We start from the raw sequence: 17,408 nt of genomic DNA on the forward strand, positions 1-17,408 counted from the left end.
GGAACTTGAGTTCGAGGCTGAGGTGGTGGTGGTGGGACGTCTCTTCATCTTCCTCCTCCTCGTCATCATGTTGTTCATTTGGATCTTGGGTTTCGTCGTCGTCTTCTTCTTCATTTGGATTTTGGGATTGACGATAATGTTGCTCGAACACTTGAAACTCTTGAAAAGCGACTTCGGATGGCGGTATTTGTGCTTGATATGCTTGCTCGGGATCCATTTGAGGATAATATGGCATTTGTGTGTTTGGAATTTCGGTGAATTCCGTATTGTGGAAAGTAGGAGCAACATAATTTGGATCGAAAGAGTATTCGGTGTTTGGGTCGGGGGCGTTTTAAGACAAATGCAACCAATTTTCTTCAAAACGGTGCATTCGTTCACCTCGGGAAGCTCTTCCCCTTCGACCTCCTCGGTTGTGGGATGATGATGCCATGAGAAAATGAAAGCTTTAGAGAGTAAAATTGAGAGAGTTTGAGAGAATTAGAGAGAGAGATTGAGAGAATTTGAGAGAGTTTGAGTGAAAGGTGTGAAGAAAATGAATGAAATGGGGGGGTATTTATAAATTTTAGAAATAAGTGGGAAAAAAAAAATAAAAAAAAAAACCTCATTTTCGCTCAAACGGATATATTCAAACGGCTCCCGTTGGATCTTTGATCCAACGGCCGAGATTAAAAAAAAAAAAAAAAAAAAAAAACAAACTTCAACGGTCGCTAACGGGATCCGTGGATCCCGTTAGCTACAGTAAGGGGACGGGACTCCCGTCCGTTACGCTTAACGGGACCTCCCGTCCCGTTACTGTGCTTACCGGTAGCGGGGATTCCGTCCCGTCCCGCTACCGGTAAGCCACGTTTACTCTCAGCCAAGAAGAAGTCGCGTGAGTTAAGTTAATATGCAGAGTGCTAGCAAAAAAAAAAAGGATAATATGCATAGAGTACTCTTCATATATATATATATATATATATATATATATATATATATATATATATATATATATATATTCAAAATTTTCAAGTGCATCCCCCGTTAGATTTGGAAAGGGAAAAAAAAAAACCTCGTCTAAAACTCAAGACTATGACAACCATATAATTTTGAAGAAAAAAAGAAAGAAAAAAAAAAGAGAAGATTTTTATCACAATTTCACACATATATATATATATATATATATATATATATATATATATATATATATATATCGTGTCTGGCTCTCAATTTGGGGGAAATGTAATCCAACGTTCTCGCAAAAGATTAAGTACAAATGGGAGCAAAGAAAAGAAAAGTACAAATCTATACCCAAAAAACACAACTACTCCAACTCCAACAGCGACCAGAAAAAGGAAAAGAAGGAAAACACACACACACACACACACTGACACACACACACAAAAGAGTGTTACGCGGATAAAGTAATGTGTGTTCATAGGTTTTTTTTTCTTCTTTTCCTCGAAATGTTAGTTCAGAAGTTGTTTCCAACTTTCAACAATGATATGAGAGAAACCGTGACAAAGAGTTGACTAGATATTTAATTAATTAATTGTTCAAGTTTTACAAGAGGACATACCCAAAATTCCTCCACCACAAAGAAAATCCCATTAAATCTGTTTTCTTCAAATACAAATGAAATGTTTTGGCTAAAAGTACATATAAAAATTAAATAAACACCCTCTTCATATTTCTACTTCTAATAAAAAAGAAGAAAAGCCATGCCAGTGATTCTTAGAAAAGAGGAGAAAAAGGGGACCTAATTGAATTTCCACACAAACATCATATTTTATGGGAAATAACAAAGGCTAATAATTGATGAATACTTCATCTCTTGATCATAGCTCCTCCGGTTTTACGAGGACAGAACGCCAATCTTCTTAGCAAAGTCGTCCTCTTCGTCTTCAAAGTACTCCTCTTCGCCTTCGACCTCATATTCACCTTCCTCGTCTTCTTCTTCTTCTTCTACTTCTTCTTCCTCTTCCTCGTACTCATAATCCCCATGAGCCTGATCGAGATCTTGATCGTCCACGGCGGCTTCATCGTACGTCACTCCATCACCGCCCTCGAGCTCGGTCTTCTCGTCTTCAATCGTTTCAGCTGCCACATCAGCACCCGATTCGCCTTTGTCCCCGACTTCGCCTTCTTCCCTGTCGAGGCCGGGCTGTGTCTGCGTGTTCGCCGCACTTTTCTCTCTCTCCGACGCTTCTCTCTTCCGTTTCAGAATCTCGCTCAGAGGCATCGGTCCGTCGAACGAAACACCGCCGCTGCTTGCTCCTTCGGAGGGCTGCTGAGAAGCAGCGTTCTTTCTCTTCCCGAGGATCGACGGTTCCTTATTCTCGGCTCCTCCGCGTCTCACCTCCGACAAGCCTTTCGGGGGCGCCGAGAAATCGACGATGCCTTCGTAATTGACGATCTCTCTTCCGTCACGAGCGCTCCTTCCGTTTCCTACCTCGTCAACGACTCTTCCCTTTAGCCTGTCCCTGAATCTCCCTTCGTACGTGGACGAGGACGAGGTCGAGGTTTGAGGCCGTTTCGGAGACAATCTGCCTCGGCTACTCCTCGGCCTATCCAAGTCCCTATCGACCCGGGATTCTGGGCCGAAATTTATTCTCCCCCTGAGGCGACTGCTTAGTGGGGCCTTGTGTTGCTGCGCCGGCTGCGAATCTCTCCGAGAAGTCCTGTGGCTTCGGTCGTCGTTGCTGTGTCTCTCGTGAGCATCGTAACGATCAATGGACGATCGCAGCCCGTTGACTCGCTTGTGCTTGGATAGCTGGTGCCTTAAATCCAGGCCCTCGATGTTATCCGGGCTGATGGATTTACGATAACCCCTTCTATCGAACTGCGGCGGACCGATCGGCTTTCTATCTCTATCCCGGCGCGGCTCCCACGAATCGTACTGGCCTTGGATCCGAGGCTCGAAGCCACGCGGGTGGTCGCGGAACCTGTCTGGGTCGACATCGGCTCCCGAAACGGGCCGGTCCATGTCGTACTCGTCGTCCACATCCAAGCTCCTTAACCTTCCGTATTGACGATCCTCCGCGTGGAAGTACTCCTCGTCTCTGAGCTCGTCCTCCACGAGAACATCGAAACCCGGCGACGACTCTCTCATGAACTCGTCAGCTTCTTTACCGTTGTTAATTCCGTGATCGCTCGGCACGCGGTTGGGACGGTGGTTAGTCGGAACCCCATTGCTCATCAGAGCCTTTGCCCTGTGACGCTCGTCGTCGAACGGCTTTATCGGCAACAGGCTTCTCTCGATACCGAATCCGTTTCCGGGCAAAGTAAGCGGCTTCGAAATCGGGTCGGCTCTGTGAGGTGGCGGCGGTGCTCCGACGACGGACTTGGCCATATGCGCATGAGGAAGCTTTTGCTCCTGCGAGCACCTCTGAAGGCCGCCGGAAAACACGTTCTTTACGATCGACGGTTCGATGCCTTGCGGTGGAGCTGACGGTCCTTGAGCGGGTTTAGCACTGGTCGGAGGATTCGGGCCGTGAAGGAAAGAGCACTTGTCGCCTTTCATGCAATACCCCTTTTGGAAGAACACGCAAGTAACGGGCTGCTTAGCGGAGCTCTGAGTGACAGGAGTCACAGGGGCTTGCATAGGAGCTACTACGGTCTGTCCCGAGGGCACCGGAAACCCACCAGAAGACTGCGGTGCCTGGACTCCTAACAGACCTTCGACAGGCTGAATAATAAACCGGTGTCAGTGACAACAATTTGTTATTGAATATATAGTTTTCCCTTTACTCTAGTAGAGGTTAATATGGAAAGAAACTTACAGGGTGTCGAAATGCGCATTTTGGATTTAGGCAAGCACTGTTCAGCCAGTACCAGCAGTCTCTGGGGTTGACCCGTGCATATTCGCTGTGGCGATATTCGCACTCGCTTCCCTGTTACAGGTATTGTGTTAGAAGGGTTCATTTATCACAAAAATCCAACAGCAGTCACTGAATGATTAACACGCATATTGCTTTTCCTAACAATACGGCAACAGCGATGGAATAATATCTAGCAAAAACTATAATCGAATTCAATAGACTACATAAAAAAAATGATATTAATGAGAGGCGGACCTTTTTGCAAGTGAGGGGTGAAGCGAGAAAGTAGACACAGTCTGTGTTTCTCTTCACGGCCTCATCTTCAGCGGTGGCCAGTTGTGGCTGTTGCTGCGCATCTGCTACCATCGCGGCGGCTTCTTATTCCTCGAAATCTCAGCGGATCGACTTTGTTCTCAACTTAAATAAATAGAGAATAGGAGATCTGCAACAGATATTATGACGCAATTAAAGCAATATCACACAAGTCATTTACGAAAAATGACTATCATTTAATTTTCCCCTTGTAGATAGAGTGCCAAATAGGTAAGGTAAGGTTTTGATAAGACCTTATATATGAAGAAGAAGGAAAATAAAAAATCAACTCTTCTAAAATTTTCCATCTTCTCAACGTTACTTTCCAATACAAGACTCCTTTGAATCTTGACAACTAGAAGTCTAGCTAAATCGAACCAAATGGAAAGGGTTTCTGTTTCCTCCCCCAAAATTAATCCAATACATAGCTTAAATTGAAACTTTAGGTCACACAATCATAGTAACGAATCAAGACAAGTCCGATAATATCAGATCAAAGTGCAGGCCCAAAGGAGATCAACTCGGAACGATAAATTTAAAGCTACAAGCTTGAATCGAAACCCTTTGAACTCCTAAATCCGTAAATACTAATCAATCTTACGACCACGAAAACCTAGAAACAGAAGAAAAAGATTCAAACTTGATCGAGGGAGGGATTTTCTACCTGATGCTAGGATAAGATTAAGAATCAAACAGATATGAGGATCGAAGTTGGGAAAGAGATGGAGAAGAAGACGAAGAAGAATAGTTTTAGGGCTCGAGTACGTGAGGCTACACTTTCTCACATCTACCTACTCGTCGAGAGATCTGGACCGTCGGATCAAACGAAAAGAACGATCAGATCGTTGGAGCATTGCACGTGAGACAAGAAAGTGTGGATGGATTTAGAAGCCCAAATTTTTTTTCCTTTTCAATTATATATATATATTCACTGTAAATAAAAAGTAGTAAACCGATGATGATGCCAAACTTTTAATGAACCGACTTCAACGAGAAATCGTCCCAGGAAAAAATCACGCCAATACTCAAAACCGAAACCCTAAAAACATATCCAAAAAGACTTCAGATCTGGAAAGAACGATTTCCGATTTTTTACCGTTACAAGTGGTTGACGAGAATCAGAACGGCCCGTTGAACGCCGCGACGAGCGCACATGAATGAATTCCTGGTAGGACGAGGCCACCGGTGAGGAATCGAAGCTCGTCGGCGATTCTAGAGCTCCGACGGAAGTGATGGATAGAGAGTTGAAATAGCTTTTGAGAATCGAAAGGTGTGGTAAGTGATTGTCGAAAGAGAAGAGATAATGGTGGCTCAAGTGGAATTCTAGGTTAACATTCTTGGGTCGGGTTGAACTAACAAATTAACGGTTCGGATCTGTAGGGTGACGTGGTTATTTAGCTATTTTTAAAGTGTAGGCTTAGCAACTAGTCAAAAAAAAAACACACACACACACCCACAACAAGAATACCCTTTACTTATCCCTAATTGGATAAGACTCAACCTGGCTTGTTGGAGACGGAAATGCGGAAGCCTTCCTTCCTTCCGCGCGTGGCTCGGCTTAACGGCTTAGCGGCTTCCGTCTATACAGAAAGAAGGCTTCCGCAGAACCGTTTACACGGAAATTCGGCTTCCGCGGTTTCCGTTATTTTACTGTTTATACACGGATTTATTAATTTTTTTACACTTTCATCCTTTTCTCTATAAATATAACTCATTTCAATCCAATTTTTCACAACATCATCCATTAAATTCTCTCTACAATTCTCTCTACAATCTCATCAAGCTCTATGTAATTTATATAATATAGTTTCTAAATTAAATTTTCTATATAGTTTAATATAATATAGTTTCTAAAATATAGTTTATGTACCACGGTTTATTTTTGTAATCCTTTCGTTTTATGATATTTATTGTAACCACGGTTTTCCTCCGCCACAAGTGAGGGTTCATTAATAAAATTTTCGTGGTTTCGTCCACGTTTCTTACTTAAAATAAAAACGTCTCGAAAATATTTTCATTATATAGTTTGTATGTAAAGATAAAATTTAGTTTGCATATTAACCCTTTTTATTAAAAACGTAACATTTTAGTCCTTTTGATTTTACATTTTAATTGAAATCAAAACGGCTTATTGGCTTAACGGAATAATGGCTTCCAATAAGAAACGGAAACGGCTTAATGGCTTAACGGAAGGAAAATTTTCGTTAAGCCATTAAGCCGTCCTTATCGGCTTATTGGAAGGCCGAAATTTCCAATAAGCCAGGTTGAGATAAGACACTTTCTATTTCACAAACGCTTCACTTCTAAAATGCGAATCTCAAAACCCTAGCGCAAACGTAGCCGTTGCCGTCATAGATCTTCGTCTCTATCGTTGTCGATCTCCAACGTGATCAAACTCCCTATTGTCATCGATCTCCATCGTCATAACTGTCGACCTCCGTCGCCGTCGATCTCCGTCGTCGCCATAGTCGTCGGTTGTCATCGTCATTGGTGTTGATCTCCGTCACCAACATCACCGTTGATCGTCATCAACGTCGTCATCAATCTCCGTTGTCATTGTCATCGATCTCCATCACCATCGTCGTCAATATTCGTCTCCATCGCCGTCGATCTTCATCGCCATCGCCGTCCTTCTTCTTCTTCTTCTTCTTCTTCTTCTTGAGAGTTTTAAAACATGATTAATATTTTTAAATAATTGATTCTAATTTTCGAACGATTTTGTGTGTGTTTTTAAGTAGAGATGGCAAATTCGTGTTCGTGTCGTAATCGTGTCGTGTTTATCGTGTTATTGAAAATATGCGATAGAATCAAATCCGACCATTTATTAATCGTGTTTGAAACTTAGATCCAAATCCGACCATTTATTTTTGGGTTATTAAGTTATATAGCCACACGGATATAGTGGATTGAGATATAGTCCACCTTTGGTTAATTTCTTGTAAATAGCCAAGTAAACTTATTAACAAATTAATAAAAGCCTTATTTAACACAACCGAACATATATTTTAGGTAGTTAATTGGCTGCCACGTATGCAAGTTGGCTATTTACAAATTATTTACCAAAGGTTGGCTAATTTACAATTCATATAGTTTAGGTGGTTTACGTAGCCAATTTTTTGTTTATTTTTTTACAAAATCATATCCGTTTAAATTAAACCATTTAATAATCGTGTTAAATGGTTAATTTAATCGTGTTTCAATCGTTTTTAACTATTTAGAGATAATTACTCACATGTATATTACAATATCTCTTGATTAGTAAACATCATTAATCATTATATGTAGTTAACTTTTGTAAACAACTTTTCAATATGATTAATTTGCAATAATTTCAACAAAATAGAAATAGTTATATGTGCAAAATAGTGAATACATACACATTTATAGCAACAACAAAAAAAAGACCTAAAACAGGGTCACGGGTATACAAACAGTCACAAAACAACATGATATTGATGGTGCTGTTAATAAATCAACAAAATCAACCTATAAACCAACCTATAAGACTCGATAAACAATTATAAAGGCATGATTAAATTTTATGAGCTTCTTACTTTTTTGTTACATAAAAATGGATTAAATATTTTGAAATCATGATTAGATGTTTTGACACTTCGTTTCTCGTAGCAGATGACTAGGTCAAATAAGTTTAATCACGAAAAATAAAAAGAGAAAAAACACATAAAAGTCTGTAGCAATAGAAAATCTGGATATTTTGTTGCCTATTAAAATTTGGGATTCTAAACTTGATTTCTAGCTATTTTTTTTTTTTTGTTATAAATGTATATTAAATATTTTGAAGACACGATTAAATATTTTAAATCATGTTTTTTTTTTTTGAAAAGGGAGTTTTGCATATAAATCATGTATTCCTTCTCGTCTCTCCGCTTCTTTGTATAGTCTACTAGTGGCTCTTATTTGGCGGACTAGGATGCAACGTCTTGGGCTTTCGGAACGGTGAGGTGTTTTGCGAGGCTGGAGCCTTCGTTCCCAGCGAGGAATGTAAGAGTTCGAAGGCTGGACGGCGACAAGACTTTAGGTGGATTTTGGAATACGACGACATATTTTTCTTGAGATTTGTTTTTAATTTTGTGTTTGTTTGTTTTTCATGTTGATTTGGTAATTTTTTTTTGTTTATGTTGCTAGTGAAAACTTTATTTTGTTGATAGTTTTTTATTCGTTTGATCTTGATAACAGACGGAATAGTCGTTCAATCTTTCTTATTAGTATATCAATCAATGTTATTATAATTTACAATCCACTCATAATTTCTCTTTTATTTTACAGTTCATCCACTCAAAGTCTAAATACTAGTTAGAGACATATTACATCATAATTTTTTCTACAAAAAAATATGATTGCTAATGTCTTTTTTTTTGCTACAAAAGATTTCATTTAACAAACTCATATGATTGCTGAAGTCAACCATTAAAAGTTAAGGTCGAATCATATGACCAGACAACAATCAAAGAATTTGGATTTTGCTCTTATGTCACTTTGCCTTAAAGGTAATCGATAAATATATTTAGATTGGCGCATGTAATTTCATCTTATATCCTATGAATCTCTAGACCATTGGATGATTTTTTCCATATAAAGATGTACCCTAAAAGATAATGCGACTCTCTATGCAAAATTTTAGCTACATCATTCATCGCTACTCACCCGTTGTTTTTATGTTACATTAATTGAGATTCAAATACGAATCAAAATAAGGCAATATTGTTCATCGCTATTCACCGGTTGTTTTTCTCTTAGCTTAATTGAGATTCAAATACTGACCAAAATCAGATAATTTGACCATTTACGTATTGACAACAACACCTAAAATTGTCCCGTATAAGTCATTTGTCTTTAAGTGTCCGATATTTTATTTATTCGCATCCTATAATTACACAAGTTTATAAGATAAAGTTACAGTCGCGGAAGGTATTTATCCCCTTAAAAAAAAAAACTCAACTTGGGCGTGGCTCGGACCCCAATTAAACTCGGTTCGAGCCTAACTTTTTAAAATAAAATTTATGTTTTTTTATGTATAAAAAGTGTTTTTGACACATAAATTAAATTTTATAATTAATGATATAAAAGTTTTTTACTAAAATTTTTTGTTTTTTTAAATAAAAGTGTATTTCTTTTAATTAAAAAATATTCATTTATTATTTTTTTATGATTATAGTTATGACTTTTTGAAGCTATGCCATTTTCAAACTCGGGTCTGGGTCCAGACCTCGGCCCCGATAGTTGAGAGCTTGGTTTTGAGTTGGACCTAAGGTCCTATTCTTTAGGCTCGACTCGGCCCGACCGTCCAATAAAAGGATTTGGGTAGGGTCCGATACTCTTTTGGGCTTGAAAAAAAAGGCAGCCGACTTGGCCCGACCCTTTTACAGCTTTAGTCCTTTACCCATTACGACTTTTTTTTTTTTTTTACTTATAAGTCAATAGCTAGTCGAGCATTATAAGATGGACAAGGAATAAAGCTGCAAGAGAAAAAAGTTTAACAAACAAGAGCTGCGACAAAATTGAAAGGTGTTGAAAAGGGCAGCCAGTCTTTTGAAACTTCATTACTGAAAAACACATGCTCACCAATGGTTACATTCACACGTCACGCCAGATTTATCTATATGAGACAAAATAAGAAAGTTCATCAAACACAATGGGTCTATTTTTGAAGATCTCGACGCCACAAATTTGTAGGATCTAAAATCACTCAATTTCGAGTTCGTATGAGAAAGATACGAATTTTTGAACTTTTGATGCAAAAAAAAATTATTTGAAAAAAATAGGAGAAATAAAGTGACGAATTTGTTAATAAATAAGGGCAAATCAGACCTTAATTATTGTCACATAAGCCATTTGGCTATATCCCTAAAAATTGTCAAACATATGTTAGATCCAAAATCACATGTTTAAAGTGGCCTACTTAGTTACAAATCTCATATAGAAACTTGCGATTCAAGAATAACCAAAATAAGGCAATTTGACCATTTACCTATTGACAACAATGCCCAAAATCGTCCCTAATGCGGGCGGTAAATTTCTTTTGGGATGAGGCATATGTCTCTAAGTGTCCCGTAACTTATTTAGTCGTAGCATATAATTAGACAAGATTATAAGTTAAAATTACAGTGGCTGGGGTATTTTATCCCTAAAAAAATCTCAATCCGGGCCCGATTTGGCCTTAATTAGGCCCGATCCGAGTACAACCCTTTTTAAATAAAATTCATATTTTATTTTTGTTTAAAATGTTTGCTTTTATGTATAAAAAATATTTTTAACACATAAATAAATTTTAGTATTAATGATATATATATATATATATATATATATATATGTTTTTTGTTAAAAAAATTTTGTTTTTCTATTATAAGTATGTATTTTTTTAATTTAAAACATATTTATTTATAATTATTTTTATGATTATGGTTATGATTTTCTTAGGCCAATTTAGGCTCTTTTTAAGCTCGGGTCTGGGCCCAGGCCTCGACCCCGGTGGTCGAGGGTTTGGTCCCGAGTTGCGTTTAAGGTCTTATTCCTCGATCTCGATCCCGTCCAATAAAAAAAGTTCGAATGAGGCTCGAACTTCTTTTGGGCTTAAAAAAAAAGACAGCTCACTTGGCCAGGCCTATATACATCTTTATCCACTATGACTTTTTTACTTATAGTCTATAGCTAATCAAACGTTATAAGATGGAAAAAGAATAAAGTTCCAAAATGCAGCCAGTCTCTTGAATCTTCTATTGGAACCACGTGTTTTAGACTTAATCATTTTATTTTCTGATTGTGTCGTTTACTTTGTTTCTTTCCCTTGGTATCCAAAACGATAAGTCATTTTGACTAGTCACTTAGTTTTAGTTGATTTTTTATTGTCGCTCAGCTATATAAGCTGGTGTTTTGTACAAAGTTGATGTGTGGAGTGAATTCATGTTCACTCTGATTCTAATTGAAAGAACAAAGCTTTCTTCCGGATCATTCTCTCTATCAAAACCTAAAAATCCAATATCTTCATTACTGAAAATTCCTGCTCACAGCGACGGAGCCAGGATTTCAATCAAGGGGGGCAAATTTGAGAAATATTTTTTAGGAGGGGCATTATTGAAAAAAACTTACAAATTTGGGTCAAAAACATAATTATTAGTAAAATTTAGGGGTAAAATTATAAAAAATTTAAAAATTTGGGATTAAAAAATAATTTTCAAAAATTGAGGGGGGCATTGGCCCACCCTGATCCCACCTAGATCCGTCACTGCCTGCTCACCAATAGTTACATTCACACATCACACTAGATTTATCTCTATGAGTCAAAATAAGAAAAGTGAATCAGGAATATATAGGTATATATATATATAAATTACAAGACATATATCACAAAATAAAATCAGTAATCAAATAATACAGAATCTATACACGCCATAACTGACACCAAATTGAATAGATGGACATGAGGTTGTATAGTTTATGGATATGCAGAGAATAGATGGTAGTTTTCATGTGAGAAAATCCCCGCAGATATGCCTTTAAATAGAAGATTATTATATGTGAGTTCACTCTCCAGCAAGTCACACAGAACCTCGTATTGGAGGATTGCTACGGCATTTGATGTGAGTTGTCATTATTATCCTATAAAGCTTTCATAATTTATTCTGTATAAATACTCGTCCCTCTGCACCAAATAACTCTGAGATCGATCCATCAATACAAGAGAAATAGAAACCCTTATCCTCTTCTCTCTCTCGCTGTCTCAATATTGAAGTGATGATGTCAGCAACAAGACGTAAGTCATTCATTGTTCTCTCTCTCTCTCGATAGACACTATGAATATGATCTTCTCAACACGTTCCATATATATAAGAATATAATGCACCTGAGTCTGAGTGGGTGGTATGTTGAAATGAGACGTGTAGTGATACAAGTGGTGGTGGGAGTGGCGATGATGGCGTGGGCGTGCGCGGAGGGAGGGAGGAGAGAGGCGGTGGGGGCACGGCACGGGGCGGTAGCGACGGACGACGGGCGCTGCTCGAGGGTCGGGAGGGATGTGCTGCGCGGAGGGGGCCATGCGGTGGACGCGGCGGTGGCGGCCGCGCTCTGCCTCGGCGTCGTGGGGCCCGCCTCCAGCGGGATCGGAGGGGGAGCCTTCATGCTCGTCCGCCCCTCCCGTGCCCACCCTCGTGCCTACGACATGCGAGAAACCGCCCCCTTGCTTGCTTCTCAGGTAAGCTCTCTCAATAATTCTCACTTTCATTTTTTTTTTTTTTTAAACAAGTATATTTACATATATAATTTTACATTTTGAGAAAAAAATCGTTGAAATTTTTGTTTTTTTTATAATCCGTCAATTTTTTAGAGTGAAGTACGAATTTGACGGTTTTACAGTAAATTTTTTGAAAAAAAAAGGTTAAACTGGGCCTTTTGAGCTATTTTGTGATCCGCAGTGAATATTTTCTTGTATGGATTGGAATATGAATGAGAGATCCGTGCTCTCCAAATTGAGACCTTCTTCCTAATCCAAAGCTATCGATTCATTTTTCCTCTTAATCTCCTATAAGCTAACTAACTTTCTAATATTTTATATATGACTCTATTATCTAATATTACTCTAATACTTTAGCAATCCATGTCCTAACATTTTGTTTGTAACACATTTTTAACAGCTCCAGTGGTTATCTAGCCATAATTACTAACGTTTCGTTAATTTTTTTTTTTTTTTTTTGGTAAATATCAACGTAAATTTATTTACGCTATCAAAATGATAAAAACGCAGAATAAATTTCTTGTAAATATATGTTGATAACGTTGACTTCGTAATATTTTTGACTATTTACGAAATATTTTGGTTACTTACGAAAAGTTTACAAAACGTTGGTTAAAACGCAAACGCTTATGTTTATGTGGCTTATATCGTTAAATTTTTGTTTTTAATATTATATTATGCAACATATTTTCCGTGTTGGTATTTCCATTGGCCACCGACTCTTTTCCGTCAAAAGTGTTTTTTTTTCCTTTCTAATTTCTGGAATTTTTTCGTCGGCATTTCCATCGATCCCTACAATTTCAAACCTTGATTAGGATTAATCTTTTATTTGATTTACATTTAACTAGATGTTTTACTCTTGTGTAATAATAAGAGATGTTTTATTTTTTTCCTCTTACTTAATCTCAGGACATGTACAAGGGAAACGCGAGCCTGAAAGCGAAAGGCAGTCTCTCAGTTGCAGTCCCGGGAGAGCTCGCTGGTCTCCACGAAGCCTGGAAACGGCACGGAAGGCTTCCGTGGTCGAGGTTGGTCAGACCGGCCGAGCGACTTGCCCGCTTTGGCTTCAAGATATCTCGTTACTTACACAACCAAATGCTCGCCTCCAAAGACTCCATTTTCGAAGACCAAGGACTTCGCGCCACATTCACCTCCAACGGCACTCTCTTAAAGGAAGGAGACTTGTGCTACAACCGAAAGCTCGCCCAAACCCTCAGAAAGATCTCCAAGCTTGGCATTGAGGCCTTCTACAACGGCTCGGTCGGGCTTCATTTGGTTAGAGATGTCCGTCGAGCCGGCGGCGTTATTACAATGAAGGACTTGCAAGAATATAAAGTCAAAGTCAACAAACCGATTTCGGCTGATTTTATGGGGCACCGAATACTCTCCATGCCTCCTCCTTCCGGCGGTCCGCCCATGATACTCGTAAATCGAAATATCTCTTTAACATTTTTTTTCTTTCTATTTTCATGTTAGATTTTTTATGACTAGAATCTGTGGCGACACAGTTGCTAAACATTCTTTCGCAATATGGACTTCCCTCGGGCGTGTCTGGATCGTTAGGCGTCCACCGGATGATTGAAGCTCTAAAATACACATTTTCCGTGAGAATGAACCTCGGCGATCCAGGATTTGTCGACACTTCCAAGGTTCTATCTGATATGCTCTCTCCCAAGTTTGCCGAAGAAATAAGGAAGAAGATCAACGACGACACGACCTTTGATTCAAGCCATTACGGCGGCAAGTAAGTTGTTTTTAGCTAAATCCACTCTTCTCTTTTACCTTTTTCTTATTTTATTTATTTATTTATTTGAATAACAGGTGGGATCAGATCATCAACCATGGAACAAGCCATTTCTCCATCGTTGACCGTCACAACAACGCGGTGTCTATGACCACGACTGTCAATTCGTACTTTGGTTCGAAGATGATGTCGCCGAGCACAGGGATAGTGTTGAACAACGAAATGGACGATTTCTCGATTCCGGGGAATGTTGCGACGGGATCTCTACCGCCTGCCCCGGCTAATTTTATCAGACCGGGGAAGAGGCCGTTGTCGTCCATGTCGCCGATCATAGTCCTTAAGGTATAATTGACAACCATGGATTTATTTAATCAATCCCATATCAGAAATATGAATGGACTCTGCAAGGTTTGAAGTGTCACGAGTTACTCATTTCATTATCAATTGATTTTGAGGTGGAATCTCGCAATACTAAACATGATATCAGAGTCCACAAAACTCAAAAGAGTAATTGAACCCTGTCAATTCAATTATGAGCCACCATCTTGAGAGACATGTTAATGATCAATACCACGTAAAATAGATTACGTGGCTTAGCGACCTTTAAAAAGTAATGAGTTACTCATCTTTTTACCAATGGGATGAACATTTGACAATTGTATGCTCTTTCACAGAACAATCAAATTAAGGCGGTGTTGGGTGCGAGCGGTGGAGTCTTAATTTTCTCGGCGGTCGGCGAGGTTGTCTTGAACCATTTCGCCCGCGGAATGGGTCCTCTGCCTTCTATCATGGCTCCAAGAATCTATCACCAGGTTTCATGAATAAATAAGCAAATATAAATTTTCCCTTTATGCATTATGTTCTATTTTGCTTTTTAGTCATGGAACTAAAGATTTCTTTTTTATTTTTAATGTGATCAGCTGATACCGAATGTTGTAAACTACGAGAACTGGACAACCGTGACGGGCGATCACTTTGAAGTTCCGAGTAATATCAGGGAGGCCCTCGAAAAGAAGCATCACGTGCTGAAGGGCATTGCAGGTGGGACTATTTGCCAGCTTATCGTTAAAAATACGGATAATCCAAAGGAAAATAAAGATAGTAAAAAATATTCCCGAGAGCTCATGGCAGTGAGTGACCCAAGAAAGGGTGGTGTACCTGCCGGATTTTGACAATGTATAGTCTTGTAACAGTTTTGGGAAAAAAAAACTATACCTTCTCTTATATGGTTGAGATTGTGGCTTTTTTTTTTCTTTTGAAGGGGAGTTGAGATTGTGGCTTGCAATAATGTCAAGAGAGTAGTTCTTTCCTATGTTTCTCAATCATACACTGTTCCAATAAAACTCCAATTTTATTCAGACAATAAACGTATCTTGGGTCGCAATCCATCTGAAGAAGCACAGTATAGGCTTTCCACAGAATTAATTTTTTTATTTGATGATGCAGTACATTTGGCAAATTCTTCATATAGTGCGGTACTTGCAACACTAGCAGTGTGTTTCTCAAGGTTTAAGACAAAAAAAAAAAGAAAAAAGACTCGCACCATATCCCATTAACATGCTAAATTTATCACTCTGTCCACTAAGTTAGAGGTTCTTAAGATATAGATTGAAAAGAACAGTCAGATTCTCTTACTTTTATCACTCAGTCCAATAAACTTTGGATTGAAGAATAAGGAGTGAAGTGACACACATTCCATCATCATCATTTCTAATAGTTTACTATTTTCCTTTCTCTTTATTTTATTCATGTTTTGTTGAACTTATTTGCATTATTTTATGGTTGTTTTGAACTTGGTTTAGTTTATATTGGTTATGAACATTGAATATTGTTAGCTTTTGAATTTATTAGTTTTTTTAGTTTAGGAGAAATGGTCGCAAAAATACTTAATGTTTAGACAAAACAGTATTTATATACTCATTCTTTTTTTTCTGGGGCAAAAATATTCAAAGTTTAAAATTTAGTTACACGTAAATACTTTGCCGTTAAAATTTCTGTTAGAACTTAACGGTCCGAGTAGTAACGGACCCACTATAACGTAACATGTGGTATTTTTGCCAAAGAAAAAAACTTTGAGTATATAAGTAGTATTTTGATCAAACATTAAGTATTATTGCCACCATTTCCCCTTTAGTTAAATATTGAAGTTTTAGTTGAAGTTAATGCAATTTATTGTTGGTTGTTGAGTTTAGCATTCAATGTCTCTTTTGCTTTGTTTGTTCATAATCTTGAGTAGCTAAATAGTTAAAGGGGTGCGATGTAGTTCGTGAGTTGATTTTGGTTGGTCAATCCTAAGATCAGAAATTGTTCTTCATGGTTGGATTAGATAGTGAAATCTATAGGTTTCGGGTTGTGTTTTATCTCTAGTTAGGTTAGCTACCCAATTAGTGAATCCTAAAGCTAATTTAGAAATCGAAAGGTAATAAACGAGCGAGCTTTACTCATCTCATCATTCACCTATCTAGAGATATATAAAGACTAAGGGTAGATGTAGTCAATTGAAATCTTGGGCTAATTGCGGTTGTTTGTTTTAATAGAACTCAAACCGAAAGGTGTTAGTTCGTCAAAAAATAGGTCCCTAAAGGCTCAAGAGAGATTGGTGGATGTTTTAGGGGATTGAAACTAAATTTTTCAATTTTAATCCGAGCTTAGAATTGTAACCAAGACCAACCGAATCGATGAACGAACGAAGTCGCGCCCCTTGCTTTTATTATTGGACTTGAATCGTTTTAATTTGCTCTTGCTTTAAGATTAGTTTCATTCTCAAAAACATAAAAAAAAAATATCCCATTTTTACATTTTCATAACTTGGAAATAAAAGCTAGTGAGTTTACATCGAAAATTGTCCAAAGTCCTTGTGGGATCGATATTTGTGCTCTTTGCACTCTATGACTTGACGACACATACGCTTGCGTTTGAGTTTTCTTAGTAAAGAAAATCTCCATCAAATTTTTGGCACCATTGCCGGAGAACTTGTCAGATATACAGTTTTGTACACAGCGGACAAAATGTCTCAACATATCCTGAAGCATATTGCAAGACATCTTGCCAAAAAAACTTGCAGTAGAAAATAAGCCAACAACACATGTAACAATTTCTATCCAAATCAATAAACTAAAATTTTGACCTAAATTATCACCAAATCCATCAATAATTTATCATTTCGAGCTAAACCTCAAGTCAATTAAAAAAAACATAGAAATCTAACCTCTAACATAAAACACATGAAAAAAAAAATGAAACCACCATCCCAAGGATAGAATAATGCGAGGGTGGTGCAGGGGCTTGGACTGATCGAGAGATGAGG

At 38.1% G+C, this 17,408-nt stretch overlaps 2 protein-coding genes across 3 annotated transcripts; one reads left to right on the forward strand and one right to left on the reverse strand.

The window, feature by feature from the left end:
* Positions 1-1,552: 1,552 nt before the first annotated feature.
* LOC149391685 (CCCH-type zinc finger family protein) lies at positions 1,553-5,428 on the reverse strand. 2 transcript variants are annotated; one of them, XM_089619069.1, is made up of 4 exons: positions 5,206-5,428; positions 4,053-4,239; positions 3,759-3,869; positions 1,553-3,664 (listed from the first exon to the last, which is right to left on the reverse strand). In XM_089619069.1, the coding sequence occupies exons 2-4, from the start codon at positions 4,161-4,163 to the stop codon at positions 1,832-1,834; spliced, it is 2,055 nt and encodes a 684-aa protein (XP_089475195.1). In that variant the 5' UTR covers positions 4,164-4,239; positions 5,206-5,428; the 3' UTR covers positions 1,553-1,831. The 2 variants fall into 2 exon arrangements, with proteins under 2 accessions (XP_089475195.1, XP_089475196.1); XM_089619070.1 differs by lacking the exon at positions 5,206-5,428 and adding an exon at positions 4,774-4,874.
* A 6,536-nt stretch (positions 5,429-11,964) lies between these two features.
* On the forward strand, positions 11,965-15,273 carry LOC149391686 (glutathione hydrolase 1-like). The gene is made up of 6 exons (XM_089620041.1): positions 11,965-12,318; positions 13,267-13,782; positions 13,866-14,101; positions 14,179-14,443; positions 14,776-14,913; positions 15,022-15,273. The coding sequence occupies exons 1-6, from the start codon at positions 11,965-11,967 to the stop codon at positions 15,271-15,273; spliced, it is 1,761 nt and encodes a 586-aa protein (XP_089476167.1).
* Positions 15,274-17,408: the final 2,135 nt, after the last annotated feature.

Source organism: Urtica dioica, chromosome 7, assembly GCF_054948205.1.
Source record: "Urtica dioica subsp. dioica isolate 48M chromosome 7, U.dioica_male_clone48M_v1_H2, whole genome shotgun sequence".
Taxonomy (NCBI): Eukaryota; Viridiplantae; Streptophyta; class Magnoliopsida; order Rosales; family Urticaceae; genus Urtica; species Urtica dioica.